This window comes from Xyrauchen texanus, chromosome 35 (genome assembly GCF_025860055.1).
Source record: "Xyrauchen texanus isolate HMW12.3.18 chromosome 35, RBS_HiC_50CHRs, whole genome shotgun sequence".
NCBI lineage: Eukaryota > Metazoa > Chordata > Actinopteri > Cypriniformes > Catostomidae > Xyrauchen > Xyrauchen texanus.
Window position 1 is genome coordinate 29,387,458 of NC_068310.1, and position 23,874 is coordinate 29,411,331.

General features: G+C 39.2%; 1 protein-coding gene and 1 long non-coding RNA gene across 2 annotated transcripts in view; one reads left to right on the top strand and one right to left on the bottom strand.

Moving 5' to 3' along the window:
• The first annotated feature begins 6,386 nt into the window (after positions 1-6,386).
• LOC127628394 (uncharacterized) overlaps positions 6,387-23,874 on the top strand; it is a 72,478-nt gene continuing 54,990 nt past the window's right edge. The window contains exon 1 of the long non-coding RNA XR_007968654.1: positions 6,387-7,703. This is a non-coding gene — a long non-coding RNA (uncharacterized LOC127628394). The remainder of the gene's footprint in view (positions 7,704-23,874) is intronic.
• The window catches only part of LOC127628391 (uncharacterized), a 29,080-nt gene continuing 15,827 nt past the window's right edge, over positions 10,622-23,874 (bottom strand). Inside the window, exons 3-5 of the mRNA XM_052105114.1 lie at positions 22,868-23,100; positions 21,053-21,190; positions 10,622-12,565 (exon numbers count right to left, since the gene is read on the bottom strand). Of these exons, the coding sequence (XP_051961074.1) occupies positions 12,374-12,565; positions 21,053-21,190; positions 22,868-23,100 (563 nt within the window). The 3' untranslated portion in view covers positions 10,622-12,373. The remainder of the gene's footprint in view (positions 12,566-21,052; positions 21,191-22,867; positions 23,101-23,874) is intronic.

Here is a 23,874-nt window from a genome sequence, read left to right on the forward strand (position 1 = left end):
TTTTTGCCCTGTTCCTCACAAAATGCTGTCTTATGACATATAAACACTTTTAATATAGTGCCTTTCATGAGTTTAACATTTGCATTACATAACCAACTTAATTTACAAGCTTGACAATGGACATTTCTCTTCTGAACTGCCCTGAGACATGTAATGAACCCCATCATTTGTTTTTGCAAAAAATTTGGCCACAGTCACACAACATTTGTTGCATGGGAGAAGGCACTCACAAATTGTGATGTCAGAGCACCCAGCCCCTTGAGACATAGAGAAAGATAAAAATGTCAAAATAACCTTTGAAGAAAGTTAGTTATGTTGTTGATTTTGTTAATTGTTTTCTGAGGATTGCTACCGAACCATGTTGTTGAGCAGATGGATAAATTCAATAAAATTCATAATTAATATTTATTTTTATTATCATTATTATCATCATTGTCTCTGCTGGTTTTATAGTTGTTATAATTAATAATTGCCCAACAACAACAACAACAATTCAGAGAGTGAATTGAAATTCATAGATCTGTTTTTAATTTTAGGCAAATGTAGAAATAAATGTACAGATTTAATTACAAAAGCCTTTTTGTTCTATATATATATATATATATATATATATATATATATATATATATATATATATATATATACAGCAGTGGGGATTTCTTTAAGACTGCAAGGGAAGCTCAGCTTCCCTATAATGTCAAAAAAATAATGGTGAAATATGTACTATTGTGTAAACAATTTATTGACTAAAAATGCGTTAGAACACGTTCAGAATCAGCTACATTACATATAGCAGGTCGGCTGACTCGATTTACTTCTCATACATTCCCGTAGCGTCAGTGCATTTCCCTGTTGAAGCCGAGCGTCCATTGACTTCAACGGGGCGGCTCTGAACAGTTTTTTTCAGTGCTCCGAAAATAGACGGTCATTGGATAAATGCTGCGATTATGTCCCGCCCACGGACGCTCAGCGTCTCTGGGGGTGAATGAGGAGTGGGCTGGCCCGGACTCCGGGCTTCCGCGTGATGATTGGAGGATCTGTCGAAAGACTGCATCTCCTTTTGATTGACAGTGAATCTGTACTATAAGAAGTCACTGAAGCTATTTCGCGCTCAGTCCATTGTTGCCAACTTAGAGACTTTGTCGCTATTTTTAGCGACTTTTCAGACCCCTTTAGCGACATTTTTTCAAAAAAGCAACTAGCGACAAATCTAGCGACTTTTTGGACAAACCTTAGCAACTTTCCAAATATCGCCAGTACTGCAAGCGTGAGGTCTTACTTCCCCACTACGTCTGCTCTGTTCAGTGAGCGGCTGAGAGGAGCAGCACATTCTGTTGACTGCACACCAGCGGACATAGACATGAATGAGCTGTGCATGTGCACGCTGTGTTAGCAGGAACCAATCAGTGATCACATAGCAGCTGCCTTATCCTTTGTTTTAATTCAAAACATTTAATTTGACCGTTTTTACTTGGCATGCGCTTATATTCACTACTAATCAGAGTTTTAGTTCATTCCGGTTCGGTTTCTGAACTCTCCGACTTCAGATCGTATATTTACAGACTCTATACATTTTACTTATCCAAACACAACAATAAACCTTCTTCAAACTCATAAACATGTAACGTTAGCTAAGTTCCGTTCCGTTGTCTAACAGAAAATATGTAATTGAGAACCGTTTTACTGGACATTCGGCTATATACTTATATAAAAACAGTATGAGCACGGTTTAGGGGAGACAACCGTTATTATAAACTGAAGTAGGCTACAGTACCAACAAATTAGGCAGAATGCAAATACGACGCGATGACGTCATTAATATGCTAATGACGCATGACGTCATCTGGCGACATTTAGCTACTTTTCGAGCAGGCTTTAGCTACTTTCCATTGAAAATAGTTGGCAACACTGGCTCAGTCCCATCGCGGATTTCTCAAGTGTAGTCGAAAGACAAACTGCTGCAACCTATTTCTTTATATTTGTTTGGCGAAATTGCTAGTCAATTTGCATAATACATTTCACACAATTATACACCACATTCCTTGTTTCAGTTTTACCAAGTTTAATATATTTTGTTTTAGAGCGTTCGTTTGTTCGTTCGTTCGTTCGTTCATTCATTCATTCATACAGTAGGCTAGGCTAGCGTCGTACGGGTGAAACTGTGCACGATGGCAGACGGTGCTAATATTGTCGACCTGATTTTGGCGAAGCCATTTGAAAGTCTTCCTTACGAGGAAAAAATTAGAATTAAACAGCAGGGCAGATCAACACCTAAGATTGATTTAATGCAAAAAATAGGGTGAATAAGTTTATAATGTAGACCAGCAGCCGCCACTGATATACAGTATATATATATAAAGCGGCTTTAGTCCTGTAAGATGAAAGAAAATGATCTGCAAAAATGAGTACTTTTCAAGTTTAAATAAAATTGTAAGGAGTAAATGGAAATGTAATTAAGTAAAGTACAAGTATTCCGTTTAAATTATACTCGAGGAAAGTCCAAATCACAAAAAAATACTTAAGTACTTTTACTCCATTACTTTACACCACTGACCCGCAGAGAGCGCATGCACATGCTCGACCTTCTCCGAACGGGATCCGAACCGGTGTCTCCAGAATGGGAGGCGGACACGCTAACTAGGATGCTAAAGGCTACAGCCTCTAGTGTCAGTTGCTAGTTCGCCTATTGAGGCGAGGGAAGTGAGGTTTACACACACTGCGCAGCATATACCAGCTGGCTACCATTACACACAGACCATGTTCTTATGGAGCTAATAAAGCTTTTTACTGATTAAACTTTATACTGATTTAATAAGCAACATTGGGGGCAAAACAGAAGGAAGCACTTACTCATTGCTCTTGGCTCTTTAGCTGTAATTCTTCATATGAAACTGAACATTATCACAAAGTATGTAGTAATGAATATATAGTAGGCTACATCCACAAAGAAATGTGTGATGCGGAAATGTCCTTCAGGATCAAAGCACATGCTTATCATGTTCTACTATAAAGATAGAAGAACATTTGTGATCAACGCTTTGGTTTTTAGTTTCCTGAAAAATGATATCGGAGTGAAATTAACCGGTTGTTAATGTAATTAAGATAAAGATTTAGCTTTTTGGTTTTTGATTTCATTCCTTAAACCATTTTTAGTCCCTGGTCATATACTTAGAAATCAATAATGGCTTGTGAAAGTGTAGCCACCAGTGTTGGCAACCTGACACTATGTCTGTGCGCAATGTGAGAGCATGTGTGTGTTTTTGTATGTGTGTACATGTGGGTGTGTTAGTGTCGCTAATAAACTGGGGGTATCATATTTTACACATGGTGAAATTAAAAGCCCCAGGCGTGACCACCAGGCTTCAGAGAGTGGATGTTTGTTGAGAGATTATTCTGGTTTGGACGACTTGGTGTGTGTGTAGTTAAAGCTTGTTATGGACACACCCTTATGTCAGATTTAGGAGCAGCACATGGCTATGTCAAACTCTCACGTAAGGATGGATGGAACTTTGCACCCGCCTTGCATGAGTAAGCAAGGATATCCTTGAGACAACTTGACTTTGTGTATACAGTATGTATTGTACCCACAAATGACACAGATCATTTTAATGTGATGTATATGCTTACCCAGAAGAAAAATGTATTGCTCATTTCAAACCATCTATTCTCATTGCTGTCTATGGGAAACAACTGAGATATTAACAAGAACTCTTTTCTTTCATATTTGCAAATCTGATCACTACTTCGCTGCTGTAATGTTTCATCCAATGTCCTCTTCCCCAGCCAAATTCTTACAGTGAAATTTGGAACTCGGCCCACTGATCTTCTGTGACCCTCCCTGTAAAGACACTCATGGACTGCCGTCAGTCACATATAGCCATGGATTATGTGTCCTCTATAGTATTTGCACACACCCTCTTGCTACCATTGGCCACTGATGACGGCCTGACTCTTATATTAATAACCGTCTGATAGCTTTTTAACTGGAGGTGGGGGGACACTGGAATGAGGTGAGGGCTTTGAGATGTAGAGTTTGATTACCCTAAAATGCTTAACAGTTGTGGTATTCCAGGCAAGACTAAACCCCCTAGAGAGCTTTGTATTCATTAAAGGCACATCAGTCTACACTTTCGCCTAAGTGCACTTGGGCAAGTTGATCTTGATATTCATTGCTATGCCAGTTGATGCTGAAGATTCAACTATTTATCTTAAAAATATCTTTCCAACAGTGTTTCCAGTGTTTCAGTTTTCCATTTATTATTTGATGAATTACTGCTGATATGATCGATAGAAAATATACTCACATATCTCTAATCTGCTTTCATCTGGCGGTAATAGTGTAATGTAAATTGCAACGCACAATGTTTTTGAATGAAGTGCTGTCTATAATCTATTATAATAATTGCCCCTCAGTATTGAAGGATGCAATTGACTGTGTAGATGTATGTGATTGACAGTGTTGATCAGTAGTCCTTAACCTTTTTAACTCCAAGGCCCCTCATTGTCAAGACAATATTCAAAGGCCTAAAAGCTGTACTTTTGCTGTAATGATGATAAATGGCTTGTTTTTAAACTTAATTAACAGAAACTGGGAACATCAATTAGGGCTGGGGGATATGATTACAAAAATTATATTTAAATATTTTTCAGCCTATTGATGATATTCAATATATGTTGTATCTTGAAATTTATGTATTTGCTCTGAAATGGCTCAAAAGTTATTTTTTTTCCATTTTTATCAGAAGAACCATAATTTCATCCAATTCCAAACAGCCATTGTAGCCAAGTACTTTCAAAATGTGAAGGAACTGAATACAAATCTATTTAAAAAGGCATGTTTCCTCACAACTTTTTACTAAATGTACACAAGGATTTATATTATTTTGAGGATTAGATTTGTTTTTATAAAGAAGTAATATATTTCTGTCCAATTTACTTCACCTTCACCTGGAGCTTTTATTTTGACACCTTCTTTTCTGTTATACTGTGCCGTCTTTGTAAATTTGTAAAACACAGACCATGTTTACGTGTCTTTATATCGCACGCAGCCTTTTGCAGTTCTGTAATGGCATACATTATGACCATATCGCCATTTAGATGTTATTTTGATTAATAGTCTTCTGGTGCGCTCTTTATGAAACTTAATGGCCAAATAAAAAGCACATTGAAATCATCGCAATATTCACGATATTGCTTCATTGTATATCATCAGCAAAATCATTGCGATAATATCGTCAATATTTGATATCTCGTCCTGCCCTAGCATCAATACATGAAAATAATTAAACACGATAAATTTTGTGATTCCAGAATATTTAAGAACTGTATGAACATACACAGTGCTTTTAAGTATTTTTAGATTTATTATAGATAGTTGGATCATATTATAGCTTTTTAACTCATTTTAACTCATTTTAAGTTATCTACTGTAGAGGCCATCTTAGAAGTTTGCTGAGGCCCCCTTAGTTGAGAACCAGTGGTGTAGATGGTAGAGACATGTTAGTAGTCCCAGGCTAAAATGAATAGATAAGGAAATGACTAGGCGCCCTGGACACTTTGTCTTCACTGTTCTGGAATTATGTTACCAACAAATAGGAGTTGTCCCTTTAGAATGGGGGAAACCATCAAGTCAATACATTTCCTGCCCAGATCTATAGGGTCAAGATGTTTTCCTACCTTGAGTGATAAGGACTGTGTCAACATAAAGCTGTCTGAATGCTCCAAAGAGGCAGGAAGTTGGTAAAAATTCTGAAGTCCTCTTATTCCTTATAGAAAGCAGCTGAGGACTCAACTTATATAATGGGGACAGATAGAGTGGCCACATAAAGTGGCATTCTTTAGATAAGTGCTGTACATTTAGTCATGTTTACTTTTATTAGAATGGATTGATTTACAGTTTACTCACAGATGTCCATGTGAGACAGATTTAATCATAATGTACTCGTCAATCTTTATGAAACTGGTTTGACAATGTAATAATCTGATATTATTTGATCACTTGTCACTGTGAATTAGGGCTGGGTGTTGATACAGATTTCCCGATTCGATTCAATTCTGATTCACAAGCTCTCGATTCGATTTGATTTAGATTTGATATAAATTTGTGTATGTGTATATTTCAGTTATAATATCCCTTTTGCTTACATATGAAAGAAATTCTTTCCCAGCTAATTGCATTACGAGAATATTAATTTGACTAATTATAGTTTATTTGTTTTTCATCATTTTGGTAACATTTCGACTTTTAAAAAATGAACAAATCCAAGTATTTAATCAATAAATATTACATATTTTTTTGTTACATGTTTATTGTTTAATTGCACAATTAGTACTATTTACAAGTGTTTACATTGATTTGTTGAACATGCGCTAAAAACCGTTACTGTCTCTTTAAGAAAACCAGCATTTCTATAAAGAGCGTCTGTATATGTATATTAACAAGAGAGGACTTGAATGGCTGTGCTTTGCATGATTATAAATAGTTTATTTTTTGTTGTTTTTGACAACTGACTGTAGAGGACAGGAAGGGTGTTAAAATAGACATATTAAACGACAAATGGGTCGCTTGGATCGTCTTTTTACATGCATTACATGGAACAACTTTTACTCTCAACATGCAGTGAAAGTATTTCGCTGCTGAATACTCCACCACTATACTACACAATCTCTGGTGAGTGAAATCTAAACACTGACCTGCCAGCTGCCAAATATACTGTATACATTTTAGTTTAGTTTATACAAATTTGGTTGCAAATGTGAGGGATTTCCTCACATTGTAGTAGAGTGTTGCTCATAGATTAAAAGATCGATCTTGGGATTTAAGAATCAATACCGAGATTGTTCAAATGAACCTCGTGATTCAATGGAAATGTATATTTTTCCCACCCATACTGTGAATATATCAAAATGAACTGGATTTGCAATTCCTGAAGGACATACCAGTACTTGACTGTTTTGGAAGCAAAATAATAGAGTTAAAGTTTTAGGTTAACTTAAGTTTTAGATTAAGGCTTTGATTCTACATAGATGAAATACTGCAGCAGAGCCACTTTGCCTTTTTCATGACACTCAGTGCATGTCTTGTTTTCGATTTGATTTGCACAAGAATCAACACTAGTAATATATAACTTAAATATAACACAATGCGTTCAGAACCCAAACATGGTTTCTAATTTTTCATAAAGCACAAGTCACTGGATTGTCATCACTGGGCAATAAGGTGACAGAAAAATTAAAGCATAGGGACTTATGCAAACACTATAGTTAATTATTATTTATTACTGTAATAATATTTAAGACACATTCCAAAACTGAGAGTTAAAAATGAGAGGTGGTCTCCAATCAGTACAGGAAGCAATACGTTTTAAGAGTAACGTGAAACATAGACCCCTGGAGTGATATTTATGTTCATTTTAAGTGTTCTAGCCTAAACGTATGAGTTTGAGCTGCAATTTACCCCCTTACCCTTTCTATCTTTCTTTCCATCAGTGACGGCAACACACTCTCGTGGGATTCTCTGTACTCCCCTCCCTTGGTCGGTGTAGCCTGAACCCTGACACTTTACATTCTTTACTTCTCTCACTCTGTTCCGCAGTAAGAGAATCTAACCATCGAAGTGAGGAGAGGGAAAAGTCGACGAGCCTTGCAGGTGCAACAACACTCACAGATGGCAGACAAGCCGAGAAAACACCCTGCAGCCTGGGGTGAGAGTGTGGATAAATGTGTATGTGTTTTTAATCTCTGACTCCTTGTGTCTCACACAGACACAAAACCAAGATCTTCTTGATTGCTTTTTTTATTTTTTTTGACTGGCTTTGACTTGGACTTGGTCAAACTAACAAAAAAAGTATGATAATATTACCATGTTTTTGGACTTATGCCACGGTAATACAATGTTCTTTGGACATGTAATATGTTTTTAAACAAGTATCATATCAATACCATGTTTTCGGACATGTACCATAGTAATACCTTGTCTTTTGACAAGTACCATGGTAATACTATGGTGTTATTTTTGTTGTTGTTTATACAAGTACCATGGTTATTTCATGTTTTGGACATGTACCATGGTAATACAATATTTTTTGGACATGTTCTGTGGCGATACCATGGTACTTGCTTGCTTTTTGAACATATACCATTCTAATACCTGTACCATGTTTTTCAAGGATAAGTACGATGGTAATTCCCTTGGACAAATACCATGGTTTTTGCATGCTCTCAGAACATATACCATGGCAATGCTATATTTTTAGACATATACAATGGAGATACCATGTTTTTTTGGACATGTGCTATGGTGATACCATGGTGTAATTCCAAGTACTATGGTATTAACATCAGACACAATCGTCGTGCCATTGTGCCATCACAATTGTGCCTTTATTATTTTGAACATGTACCGTGCTAATGCCATGTTTTTTTGGAGTGGTGGTGGTGTAGTGGCTAAAGCACAGACAGGGCTGTTAATCAGATGGTCGCTGGTTCTAACCCCACGGCCACCACCATTGTGTCGTTGAGCAAGGCACTTAACTCCAGGTTGCTCTGGGGGGATTGTCCCTGTAATAATTGCACTGTAAGTCGCTTTGGATAAAAGCGTCTGACAAATGCATAAATGTAAATGTGCTGTGGTGATATATACAGTAGCATATATCAAAGCACTGTGGTATTACTATCAAAGACCATCATTGTGATATCACAGTGCTGTTTTTGTAAGGGCATGGTCAGATTTTCCTGGAAGCACCAACACTGACAAACATATTGCTTTAATGTTGTCTTGTGACAAGTACAGAACTGAGTGACTGGCAATGCGCATTTCTTTACTAGTCAAGAAATAACAGGCCAATAATGATTCATAGACACATTTTCCGGCACTCACCGTTCCTTTCAGATAATGCAAGACATATGTTGTTTTCCTTCTGTCCTAATGGCAGTTTTCTCCTCAGTCTCTGTTGTTTGTTTGTAACAGACTCATTTGTCCTTATTCTATTTATCTTGTCTTGTGGTTGTTGTTGTCGTTCATTTCTGATTACAGACATATTTAGCATGAGTGTGAGCTGGAATGTACTTGGTGGATTTTTTTGGGGGTAGCGGGATTTGGTTGGACAATAACTTCCTGTGATTATCAGATTGGATGATAAGCCATGCTGTTTGTTAAGATTACATAACTTGCTGCGAACAGGAACATGTCAGGACTGTTTGTATCAAACCATGATTTGATTAACGAACCGCATTCTACACCTGATGTGTCATATTACTTCTATTGGTGTTATGTTATTGATTGTGGAATTGTGTTGAGTTTCCTATTGGCTGATTTTAAATCCCCTGCTGCTAAATAATGACAAACTTTTCTCTATTGACATTTTCAGAGGGCAGACCTTCTTTTATTTTGATTCATGTTTGTATTCTGAGTTTTTAGAACATAATTTTGCTTGTTTTTTTTTGCAATATATGTTCTGTGTCTTGATCTCTTGGTATTAGTCAAGAGACCTCTTAAGATCACAGAAGTGTGTGCCTGGTCTGGATGTTATTGCTAATTTTCTCAGTTAGGGTTAGACATAGGTTAGGGTTAGGTTAGGGTAGAGTGAGGTTAGGGTTAGGCTTAGAGTTAGAATTTAATTACTTTAACCTCTAGTCAAAGTGGTAACTTTTCATGGCCCAGTAAGCTTTTAATTGCCCTATTTATGCTGTGTAATTATATCTGTTTTTTATTATTATTATTGAAGGTTCCAATAAATGATAGTGAAACAGTTTATTGAAATTTTTGTTTTGAAAAACTGAAAAATAAGGTGTATTTCTTTATTTATTTTTATGCATTTTTAAATGCATTGTACAATAAATACAGCATTTACTCTTATCCAGAACAGTTCTGGCCTGATATGTTGGGTCTTGTGCTTAGGTTTTGGCCTCGATCTGGGCCTCAGGTGTTTAATACTTTGTCTGGGACAGGAGGGATGTGGTATTGGTCTGAAACTGGTCTTAACTCCAACTCTAACTTTGAGTGGTCCATTTTGATAAGGTTTGATGCTGGTTTAGAATGTTTAGCATTTATTTGAGCTTCAGTTCCTGTACATTATGTTTGTAATATCATAGTATGGTTCATCCCATATACCATTATTTTGTTTCTGGGTAAATAGAGATAGAGCAATCAGCAAAACCACATGCATGCTGGCTTTCTTTCTCATAAAGTAATTAGAGTACAACTGAAGGAGATTTTCAGAGCCCCACCCAAATCCCTGCACTATGCTATCATCAGCGTTTCTTATGCAAACCAGCTGTTTTCTCAATTGACCCTGAGATACCTGCCAAATCTTTGCACGTGTGTAAGGAAATCAGGGATTTATAGAGAGAGAGAGAGCATATGCGTGCATTTCATATCAAACAAATATCCTGCATAAACAGCCTGTTTGCCAACTAAATGAAAAAGTGGATCTTAAGGATCCAAGGCACAAGTCTGTGTACAGTAGAAATTAATTATGAGCCCATTAGTTTAACACAATGCTAGTACACTGATCCAAAATATAACAGAAATCCGGAATGTTAAAAAACAGGGAAAATGGAGTAAAGAGTTCCTTGAAGACTAACTTTTCCCTCAGAATTAAGCATATTATAAGCATATTCGTTCTTATATTCATATACAGCCTTTAATCATAAAATTCCACTTTCAATTGGTGTACTTCAGGAATAGTCATTCTATCACCAAATTTAAATCCCAAAATTTTAAGTCAAACTTAATTATTTTCTGGAGTATGAAAGGTGAAACATTTAAAAACGCTAATGCTTGTTTCAAAATATAAATGTTCCTGTTGTCTCAGTGGTTGCTCAAAGTATTGGAGTGAATCTGCTAAGCAACAGTACAGTAATCAACAGAATGGAGAGTAAAAACTAAAAGAACTGGTCCAGGGTCTCATGGCTGCACCCAGTGTTACGCCATACCATTACTAGTAATGATTTTCTTTGCCTTATGACTAATGCACAGTGTAGTAGCAAATGTAGATACAAAACCCCTCACCCACCGGAAAATCTTCTAATATTTACGGCAGGTCATTCAAACAATTAAGTCAGTCATTCAATCCATAAACACTACATCTAAATGTCGACTATAAAAATATTACAAAAGAGCATAATACTGGTTTACAAAGAATGGCAATGCTATTACTCGATTCAGAAATGTCAGAAAACATTTAGATGTCACCCTGAGTGCTAATGGGCTTTGCGGTATATTTAAAGTGATGGTTTACTCAAAAATACAAATTCTGTCACTGTAGATGTTAGGCAAAATGTTTGCTTCAGATACCATTCAATGCATTTTTTGAATACGAAAGGTGAGATAGGCAAACATTTAGCCTAAAATCTCCCTTTGTGTTCCATGGAAGAAAGAAAGTCCTACGGGAACAACATAAGGGTGGGTAAATGATGACAATATTTTAATTTTTGGGTGAACAATCCCATTAACAATCTGTTGGATTTTACATTGTGGGTTGTTTGCAGCAATGAAATGGAGTTTACGTCCATTTGGCACTAGGGTGTACCACTGCTCAAAAACTCCAAGTAATTACTTTGTCACACAATGGTATTAATACAATTATACAAGACTATTAACAAGTCATATCATACTGTACACAAAGACAAACATGTAGAACACAGTAATTTCGGTACACTTGACTCAGGCATTAGATTCGTTAGACATACAGCCTAGAAACACACAAACAACCCGTCATAAACTAGAACACAATTCCCATCCATTGCATTCAGAGTGATTCTTTATGGAGTGGCGTGATTTAATCTGAGCTGGAAACTGTGGACCATTGGGATGGGAGTAGGGCTCCTCCCTGTGTTCCAACCCTGGCTGCGCTCACTGAAGCCAGCAATGACTCATGGGAAAGTTACCCCACCCCACACCATTTCTATTCTCAAGGGGTGCAACTCTTTGACTAAAATGATTCTTTTACATCATTATATGATGTTCATATTATAAATGCCATTGCCATCGTAATCATCATTAACGTCATAACTGGCATCATTACCAATCATCAACCTCATTTAAACACATTATGCTTTTACAGTATAATATACAACAAGCTTTCATACATCAACTAAACATGTACATTATTTAGACATTTCACTGAATAGGTAGGAGGATTTCTTGACCAATTATGTTTACTCCATTAATTATCCTGAATCTTGCTTCAAAAGGGTTAACTTGTTCCGTATGAAAATTTGTGATTGTATTTACATTGAATTGAGGGAATATGAGCCTTCACTTTGTGTACCCAGTGCATGCTGATGGCCAAGGGCTATATGCAGTAGCTTGAGGGTATAAGGAACAGGGACTGAGCATGTTACCCAGAACCTGTGTGGTAGAATAGGTTATTTAGAGCTCAGTGTCTGCCGTCTTGGTGGTAGAGTGGCCGTTGGTGGCAGCTGGAGGGGTTTGGGTCTTCACTGCTTCTGTGGACTCTCCATTAAGACTGGGTTTCTCCTTGGGCTCCAGTTGGTTTAGAGGGGCCACGGACACCATAGTGTTGCCCTGGTTCTCCTCATCTGCCATGAGTGACTCTTCAGCCTGTGGGAACACAAGACACACACATGTTTAACTTATAGGTTTGGTGGTTACATTTCTTATCTGGAAACCAAAAGGTTGTAGGTTTAAAAACCACAAGTGTGATTAACTATCTCCATTGTGCATTTAAGTAAGACTTTTAACACCAGGACTATTTCAAGAGGAACATTTTATTGCTCAGTTGTGGTTCTCAGCTCATTAAGTTGTAGTACAAACATTAGTAAAGCATAAACTCTTTGATATTTCTCCTAAAATTAAAATAAACTATTAAATAAACTGTCTGGAGAGCATAGCCAAGATTATTTGGTATTGTGAAAATTTTATGAGAAATATTTGAGGTAATATTGAAATCTCTTGACTTGATTGTCGTCGTTGATATTGTGGCAAATCTGATCACAGTTTGAGACATAATTGAGATCTCTTCAGAAACTTCAGAGGATTTGCTTTGAGAGACTAGTGTCTTTTTCTTAAGTGAAATATCTGTGGGTTAGGATTGTTCTCTATTTAGTCTCATTGCTGTCTAAGACCATAAACTGACAGATTCAAGATAACTTTTTTAATGTGGGATTTTCCTCTCTTAAAGATTGCTCTTGTTAAACGAGGGCTTGGTATTGATACAGATTTTCGGATTAATTTCGATTCCGATTCACAAGCTCTCAACTCTATTCTATTCTGCTTCATTTGAGTATATTTCAGTTAAATTGTCCATTTTGCTTTTATATGAAAGAAATTCTCTTTCAAATAATGCTCTTTATTATACAGGAATCCTTCTATCTTGGTACATTCTGAAAATATACAATGACATATTTGTAAATTTCATAAAAATCTTTATTTTATAACAATTTTTAAAATAATTTTGTTCACATTATACATTTTTTAAAATGTACAAATTCCATCAATAAATGTGATCCTGAAATTGAATGTATTATATTGCATATACAATATATATGATATACTGGGTAATGTTTACATGTATACTTTTTTACTGTTTACATTGATAAGTTGAACATGTAATATGGTACTGTCTCTTACCATTTAAGCAGCAGTTAAGTGTCTCAAATAAGTGTTTGATTGAATTTACAGAGAGTAGCATGGTTTCTTTACCGCATCCGTGCAATGTGTAATTTAAAATACATGTTCAGTTTTTGTTGTTCTTGATTGTAAAGAACAGAAAGGGTATTAAAAGAGCCATTACTTAATGACAAATGGATTGCGTAGATGTAGTCTTTGGACACATTACATGGAACGAGTCAAACCAAATTTTACTCTCAACATGCAGTGAAAGGATGTCTTGGTGCTGAACGTCTTGCCACTAAACTCAATCACTAGCGAGTGAAATGTGAAAATTTACCAGCAAGTGGCTAATCACAGACATGCTTAGTCAAATAGCATGTAATTTGGTTGCATATGTAAGTGATTTACTCTCATTGTGGAGCATTGCACATAGAGTAAAAGATAGATCGTCTCGGGTTACATGTGTAACCCTTGTTCCCTGAAAAAGGCGGAACGAGATGTTGCGCTGCTAAGCGCTACGGGGAACAGCTTTCGCTGTGAGCCGAGCTGAAATAATGTGTGGAACACGTCAATGAACATTGACCGGAATTTATAGCCTCGGTTGATGTAATCATTAGATGCACCTGAGGCCAGGCTATAAATGTATACGTCACCAGGTGTCGTCAGATACTTCTTTTTGAAGAGCAGTCCTGGGACGTCCCAGTGCGGCAAAGCAGCGCAACATCTCGTTCCGCCTTTTTCAGGGAACAAGGGTTACACATGTAACCAGAGACGTTCCCTTTACAAAAGGCTTCACTTTGATGTTGCGCTGCTAAGCGCTACGGGGAACGCAATACCCACGCCGCCGCACTTGGGGCTGTCCGGACCCCTACGGTTGTGCAGTGTACTCACAAAAACGCGAGAGGTCTCAGACATGAGCTTGAGATGTCGACTCAAGGGCATAAGAGCCCGGAGTAGCATAAACATCTAAACCATTCAATTTTGATGAATGTGTGTGGAGAGGACCAGCCTGCCACATCAAACTTGTTCAGGCATGGGCTGAGATGTAGACTCAGGGGCATGAGAGCCCGGAGTGCAGAACATCCAAACTAAAAAAGTCCAATGAATGTGTGCGGAGAGGACAACTTGCCGCATCACAAACTTGTTTAGGCATGGGCTGAGATGTCGACTCAAGGACATAAGAGTCCGGAGTAGCAAAGCATCTAGCCCATAAAGTTCGATGAATGTGTGCGAAGAGTACCCTATCGCAACACAAACTTGCCATAAAACTGATGAATGTGAGCGGAGAGGACCAGCCTGCCGCATCACAAACTTGCTCAGGCATGAGCTGAGATGTCGACTCAAGGGCATAAGAGCCCGGAGTAGCAAAGCATCTAACCCATAAAGTTCGATGAATGTGTGCGAAGAGAACCCTATCGCAACACAAACTTGTCATAAAACTGATGAATGTGAGCGGAGAGGACCAGCCTGCCGCATCACAAACTTGCTTAGGCATGAGCTGAGATGTCGACTCAAGGGCATAAGAGCCCGGAGTGGCAAAACATCCGAACTAAAAAAGTCCAACGAATGTGTGCGGAGGGGACAACCTGCCGCATCACAAACTTGTTTAGGCATGGGCTGAGATGTCGACTCAAGGGCATAAGAGCCCGGAGTAGCAAAGCATCTAGCCCACAAAGTTCGATGAATGTGTGTGAAGAGAACCCTATCGCAACACAAACTTGTCATAAATACTGATGAATGTGAGCGGAGAGGACCAGCCTGCCGCATCACAAACTTGTCCAGACATGAGCTTGAGATGTCGACTCAAGGGCATAAGAGCCCGGAGTGGCAAAACATCCAAACTATAAAAATCTAATGAATGTGTGCGGAGAGGACAACCTGCCGCATCACAAACTTGCTGCAGAGGGAGACCTCTAGCCAAGGTTTTAGAGGAGTGCCCTCTGGTAGAGTGTGCCCTGAAACCTACTGGCGAAGCTTGACCGCGCGCCTCGTAGGCCCGGGCAATAATGAGGATGCCCCTTTGAGGGCACCCCGCCCACCAAGCCGTGGCAAACCGCAGTGGCCAAATACAGCCTGGCAGTGGTGAGGCAAGTGCCCGCTGACAGTTCTTTCTACAGAAAATCCAGAACTGAAGCAAACTGGCAGTAAGCTGGTTCTGTAATAAGAACTTTAGCAGAAGGAAACGCATGCAGGCGCATTTGCGTTTCTACGTTCAGCCCCTCCCGAGGGGAGGGGGACTGGGCGACTCGGGAGAAGTAGAGGAGACATTGCGCTATCAACAGAGGCTGAAGAGGTCCTCTTCTGCCCTGTAAAATCTACCCAGATCAGTTCCAAGTGGAGGAGCCCTAGCACTTGAAATGCTCTCGATGACCTCAAGGATGAGAAGGTCCTCCCTGTTCGGAATCGCCCAAGGCGAGCCGTCGAGGAGAGGAATTAACTCGAGAAACATATCCTGTTCGGCCAGCGCAGCCATTATTAGGAGGCAAGACCCTTGCTGGTGAACATTGCCAAGACTCCGGGAGCAGAGAAACCGGGGAGAGAAACACATACAGACGCATTCTGGGTCATGTATGTGTCTTAACGTCCAGACCCAAGGGGCTGGGTGATTTCAGGGAGAAGTAGAGGAGACATTACGCTATTCATAGAGGCTGAAGAGGTCCTCTTCTGCCCTAAGATCTCACCCAAACTTGTTCCAAGTGGAAAAAGCCCGGCATTTAAAAAGGTCTCGATAACCTCAGGAGAGAGCCCTGTGTCCCTCAGTTGGTACCCTTTGTGAAAGATTCCACAATTTGGGGCAGGGATGAAATATTGCCCTGTGCCTGAGATAGAAGATCCTTCCTGTTCGGAATCGCCCAAGGCGAGCCGTCGAGGGAAGAGATTAGCTCCGAGAACCAAGCCCTGTTTGGCCAGCTGGTGCTATCAGTAAGAGGCAAAAACCCTTGCTGGCTGAACTCTGGGCAACTACTACCTTAGGGTGGAGTTCTTAACTCCCCTGTTGGTATTTCCTGTATGGACCGTAAATCTGCTCCCAGTATCACGGGCATCCAGGGATATAACTGACCTGAGTGACAGGAGCTTACCCTGGGCCCTAAGGAGAATCCGGCGTGTCAGAAATACAGCTGACAAGAACGTGGGTCTCCTTGAAGATTTATGTAAGAGGCTACCGCTGTATTGTCCACCAGCACCAAGACATGGCAGCCTCAGGAGGAGGTATTTCAGGGCCAGAAATACAGCCATCAACCCGAGACAGAGACTGTGACAACTGAGCTGATGACCCTCCTATCCCCTTAAGCTGGACTGACCACTTAAGGCCGCTACCCGCCCATCAGGGAGGCGTCTGTCGTTAGCAGTCTCGCGACAACAAGACGCACCTAGAGTGGGACCCAAGGCAGAAAACCGGGTCTGAACCACATAGGAAGGGAACGAAGCCTGAGGTGCGTAACCCTATTTAGCCCAGGGGTTTTGGCCCTTGGAAGAAATCCCTGGCTTTTGGCCACAACAAAAGCGGTCTCATGAGCAGAAGGTCCAGAGGGATCACCGTGGACGTGTTCGCCCTGAGACCTGGAAATCGTTGGTACTGATAACAGTACAACCTTGACCTAGCCTGACTTTGCTCAGGGTGATCTGAATGGACTCAATCCTAGCGGGAGACAGTTGTGCCCGCATTGAGATTGAACTCCATACGATGCCCCGATAGACAGTGTTCTGAGTGGGAGAGAGGACGCTTTTCTTGGCGTTGAGCCTCAACCCCAGAGAAACAGATGAGCTAAGACGATGTCCCTGTGCTGAACTGACAGTTCCTGGAACTGCGCTAGGATCACCAGTCGTCTACGTAATTCAGAATGCAGATGCCCCGAGTCGCAAGGAGCCAGCGCTACATCATGCATTGTGAATGTGCGGGTAAAAGGGCTAGGCTGAGTGAAAGAACCTGACCCTGGAAGACTTAGCCCCGGAAGTGAACCTCAGGAACTTTCCATGTTGTGGCAGAACTTCTAAATGAAGTATAGAAGTGCGTCATAAGATTGATGGTGACCAGCCAAGCGAGTTGTAGGGCTTGAGACACGACCGTCTTGACAGGCATCATCTTGGACTTGAACACCCACGGGTAGTTCAAGCTTTAAGATCTAAGCCAGACGCCACCCCTCACCCTCCATGGGAAGCGGGAAGTATTTAGTGTAATAACCTAACTCTCTCTCTGGAAGGGGAACACATACCGTGGCCCCTTTAACCAGGAGATTGAGGTTTTTTTGTTTTTACAAAAAGATATCCGGTTACTGATAGTGAGAACACGCCGTTGAAACACAGAAAAGCGCGAGAGAATTAAATCCTGACGCCCTTATAAGACCCACAGAAAAGAATATATCTGGCAGAAGTTTCCACGCTGCCAGGATCTCTGAGATGGGTATTATATTTTAACACTTCCTGTTGAGGGGTTGTCGGGTGTTTCACGTCCTGAATAACATGCAGGAACAGCGAAAACACCCGATTTTGACGGAAGCCTCTGCAACCCGAAACACCAAGAGGTGGCGGGAATGGAGGGGCTTCGAGGGGTACCGGGAGGGGTGAAGTGAAGCACGCGCCCGTCCGAGGGAGCTACCCCTAATCTAGGCGCAAGACCGTCAGGGTTTTCTCTTACTAGAATTTATAGTCCTGAGGTCTTGCTTCGGGGGCTGGCGAGGGCGCGAGACTGTCCCCAATCCCTGGGAGGAGGAGCACGACTCGCCACGCTTTGCTTTTGAGCCTCCCTTCAGTCAGGACCGAGGTGGGTCTGAGGCTTGCTTGTCAAGCGCAGAACCCACACTCAGGTCGTCCAGGAGGTCAGCCTGGTACGCCTGAAAAACAGCATAGTGTGCAGAGCAGCACCAGCCTGACCTGCTGCTTGATAAGCCCTTCCCACTAAAGTGGAGGTTGTCCTACAAGGCTTTGAGGGGAGAGAGGGCTTCTTAAGTGGCGATGCCGAGCCCGGCGAGCGATAGCCCTCAAGCGTCTCTTCGACCGCGGCATCACTGAATACCCCGTGCCTCAGCACCCACGATAGTCGAATATAATGACGTCGAGGGTATGTGAACACGGGAAGAAAATATATATATATATTATTTATTTATTTATTTATTTTTTTTTTTAGGGGTTCTCCATGAGAGACAAAGCTCTTCATGGAGGTTATCAAAGAAAGGAAGGGACCCATGAGGCGTTCCCTTTCTTAGACTGGAAGATAAAATCTATCCCCTAATTTGGAGTGTTTGGGGTCTCTTTTTGCGTGGCCAGTCCAATCTGGCAACCGCACGAGTAACAACATCGAGCAATTCCTCCGTATATTTTTTTATCGTGGACGGAAGCTCGGAGGCGGAAGAGAATTGCGATCCACCTCATGATCCAAGAAGCGTCGGAGCAGCCGAGATCATGTGAAGGACCAGCTGGGTTTGGGGAGAGAGTGAGAAAGGGATCAACCCGTCTCTTGCTCCTCAGCCAAATCCATGCACAAGCCCCACGAACGATCTTTTACGTGAGTGCTGACTCCGAAGCAAGCGAGGCGAGCACGACGCACTCTGCCTGTTAAAGTAAATCGCAGTGCTCGCACCGCCCTGCTGCAACGCGAGCAGCGTGCTCTTACCCCCAAACAAACAGCAAAAACTGATGTGTGCCGTCTTCAGCTATAGAGCGAGAAGAGGAACACGCACCGTTTGCTTTCAGTCATTCTCTCTTTTTTTGAAATATATATATAATATTTTCTAAACAGAAGAGAAAATAGAACAACATTCACTGCACACTGCCTAACTGATTCTATCTCCAAACAGAGGAAAGAAAGTTTTGACAGGGTGTGTGAAACACACAGAAACAGAATCGCTCTGAAAAAAGAGTTGGTGACGTGTCCATTTATAGCCTGGCCTCAGGTGCATCTAATGATTACATCAACCGAGGCTATAAATTCCGGTCAATGTTCATTGACGTGTTCCACACATTATTTCAGCTCGGCTCACAGCGAAAGCTGTTCCCCGTAGCGCTTAGCAGCGCAACATCAAAGTGAAGCCTTTTGTAAAGGGAACTTGGGATTTTATGAATCGATATCAGGATTGTTCAAATGAAGATCGTGATTAGCCGAAAAATCTATATTTTTACCAAGCCCTATGTTCAACATTTGTTCATTTTAAATTACTTTGGATAAAAGCATCTGCTAAACAGCTACTTACTACTCACTTATGATAGTACACTAAACTTTATAATATATTGGGTTTCCAGCAAGAGGAATACACATGTATATCTTTCAAAATTCAGTCTGTTTACACGTAATCATGAACATTGAGAGATTTTTATGAATGATATCAGCATACAACTGGAGGAGAAATCACTTTGGATACATCCTTGAACAAAGGTCATGGCCTCCTCTAAGAAAACTGGAACTGTAGTAAAATCACTTTTACTGTATGTGACATAATGCATTTATCTAATGCATCTTTAAAGCTCAAGCATCAAACATGTTTTTCTGATATAATGTGTGCTTTCAACCGCATATGGCTTGTGAAATCCTGCCCTATAAATTTATGCATCAATGTAACACTTTCTAGTTTTTCAATGTAGGCCTCTTTCTAAAGTCTAACAAGTGTGCACTCTATTTCAGTTTCATCGTTTGACATTACGAGAGAGAAAAACAGCTTAGAAGAGTTGGCAGGGAGATGAAACAGTGAGTGTTTCATAAGCATATGTTGTAGTTCTGAACATTAGATGGGGCGTGTGCGAGAGGAACTGCGCTGGACTGATATGCTGCCAATTGTTTCCCTCTTAATTAGGAGCTTGGCTACACTTCTCTACCAAATACGCTGAACTTTGCATTTAAAATGAGCACACACAAATATATTTAAAATGGGAATTTGATTGGGAACACTTGGTGGTGGAGATTCAGTTGGTGAAGTCATCAGTTTGGGGACAGCTGGAAAAGCTTTGGAGGAAGTGAACAATTGTTGAAATATGCACCAAAGACTAACTGATATTGATCACAATTCAAGAAATAGTACATTCCTTTCTATAATGAAAAAAAACCTTCTCCGTGTTTTGCTTAAAGCTGAAGTGTGCAATTTCTTCAAAAAGATATATATTTTTTCAAACAGGTTTCCAGAACAATGCCCCATCTGATGAACAGTTAGTTCTGCCCCAAAATGCTTATACAAACAGCAGTGTATTGATAGCGCCACAAAGCCACAGTGTTTTAGGGGAAATCAACCTGCAAATGGCTTATGTATAGTTGTCTGCCATAAAGCTGAGACAGGCGAATATTTCAAATAAAATAAAAAAGGACAGATTAAATAGATTTCATACAGAACATAACTTATTAATGTTTACTATAATATGAATGCGTTGTCCTTTCCATAATACGTATGTATGTGGTCTTAGGTTATATTTTACATTCTAAATTATTGTCACTGCAAGTTTTATTGAATGCCATCTGGAGTTCAGTAAATGTGTCTGTGGTCTAGTACTCACCAGTTTAATGCCTTTGCTGCTGGTTTGGCGATGACACTTAAAGTAGTATATGCCAATTATAATGGCAGCAAGCAGTAAGCCAGACATCAGCACAGACACGAAAACAGCGGAAGACGAAGATGTTTCTTCATTTTCAGTCTGAGAAACACACATGAACACAAAGATATGAACATATATATATATATATATATATATATATATATATATATATATATATAAACAAGAATTCAAAAGGATTGTGTTTCTTTTTTGGATTTATCTGATAAAGTACGTTGATTCCAACAAACAAGCAGGCAAGAAAGAAAATTGAAGCTCATTACTGTAATGTGTAATGTGTGATAACTATAATTGCAACAACAACAACAACGATGATACAGTTTTTAAAAACGATGAAGTATCTATTCTGTACATCGTGGAAGTATTTGTTGTACTGCAGCAATTACTTTTTGACTTACGAAAAACATAAAAGTAAAATATTTGGACAACATTAAGGTAGGCCTAATGATAATTTCAAGGGGAACAAATTGAAATGTCATGAAAATAATGTCACAATGGAAAAAATATTAAAAAATAAAAAGAAAATAATAATAATAATAATAATAATAATAATAAAATATATTTTTTTAATGCCAGATGTTGAGTTTGGGGTGAAATGTGACCTAAACATATTCTGGACATAAAAAAAAATTGTAAATAGGAAGGTATCTTTGTAATTTAGCACTTTTCCAAACACAGGTTTTTGTCATCGCGTGGGCTATATTTAATCCCATAGTGCACCAATATGTCATGCCTTTCATAATATTAAAGAAATCTCTCCCCATATAAAGACTGGCATATAAAGCATCAGACTGGCTCTCTCAATAACAAAAACTAAATGAAAGCATTTTTCAGAAACTAAAAAAACTAAACCTAACTAAATTTTAAAAACTAAAAACAAACCTAAAATAAATGTTCATGACTCAATAAATTTTAATTTTATCATAAACGCAAAACCTTCAAATTACTACACCACTAAATAGCCCTGATAAAATTAACCATGCCAAACATCAGCCCTAATATAATACAACTGAAATAAAAACTTAAACATAAACTATCAGAGTGAAAATTCCCCAAAATAAACTAAATTGAAAACAAAATAGAAATAAAAACTTCATTCAAAACTATAACAACCCTGAGTTAGCTTATCATTTCTATCATCCCGATCACTGTAGATACTTTCACTGGTCTCAGATCTGTTCTCGCCAGCTCCCATCATCTCATCATCTCCCCACACTTCCTCTCTCTAACCTCTGTCCTGGGTTCATAACTGCATGGCAGCACTCAGAGGAAGCCCCGCTTTTCTACAACTCATTCATCTTTTGTATGGAGGGATTATTTATAGTTAAAGGCAAAACAGGATCTCCTTAGTCTGACCGAACAGTCATCAACAACTCAAACTGCCTTGCTAAACTTCATCCTTTCAGACACGAAGCTTCCTTCCTTTCTAATGTGCAGAGATAAAAGCATCTGAAAATATAACATCTGAAATCATTCTGTCCATTGGTTTAGGTTGGAAAGTAGCCTTTGAATTATAGTTTTACTTGGAGATACAGTAGTGTAAATTAAACTGTTTTTAGGGTCCGTTTACTCAAACACATTTTTGTGTCCATCTATGCTGCTTCTTTATCATTAAATAACATACAAAAAAACAAAGCAGTTTGAGGGACAACTCAGCTCAACATTCACTATGCGGATCCATTCTACACCACTCTTTTGACCATTCCTGTCTTTCATCCACCCGGAATTGTATGGGCTTTGTAACCCAAAATCAATTACCTGAGACTCCTTATTGGAGTTATTGTTGGTCTTCGATTGTGATGGTTCTTCCACACCAGCTGCAGAGGGGGCCGAGGAATGAACAACTGCATGGGTTACTGTTTGGTTATTCTCGAGTGTAGTCCAAGAGTCAGTGCCGGGGATCACCGATGAAGGTGCTGCTGATGTCTGGGAGTTGATTTTTAGACCAGCAGCAGTAGAAGAAGAGGGGAATGTCATCATTACTGCAGAAGCTAAAAATTAAGGGGAGGTTGTCATTTAAAAACAATATGTCACACCTATACTGCACATACCCCCTTAGATTTTTGAGCCAGGAAGATATTGAATGCACCTTCAGCAGATCATTTGCTTTAAACTGAAAATACTGTGATCTACAACACACCCTGATGCTGCATGCAACACATACACTCAACATTTTTTTTAAACGTTTTATGCATTTCAATTTCTTAACAAAATGTTTAACGTGTAATGTTTAACAAAATAAATGTTTACTTTTTTTTTGTATTTGATTTAGTTAAACAGCAACCAGTTTAATTAGATGGACTTTTGTAATGAAATTGAAATGCATAAACCTTAAATATAGGCTAAAATATTTTTAATAGTGTATGAACTCTTTCCTTGGTGGAACACAGAAGAAGTCATTATCTAAATGTCAAAGCTGCTCTTTTCCATACATGGGAATTAAATGGTAATTACTGTCTGTCACGTGGTTGCAATTTTGCTTGTTTAATTAAAATAAACTAAATAAAATACCTTACATGCTAAATTGAAACCGTACCACTCAACTAATGTCTTGCACTAAAAATGTCATTCATTTACAATTATATTGAAATCTTAAGTTTAATTACCTTCAGTTTTTACAGAACAATCTGCTACAGTCTACAGGAATAAGTTAATTGCAATTTGTTGACCACTTTGAATTTAATCATGCATTTAATCTCAATAACTGAATTGAATCTATGCCGTTGAAACTGTCAAATTATTGCGACAAGCTTAACAGTTGGAAA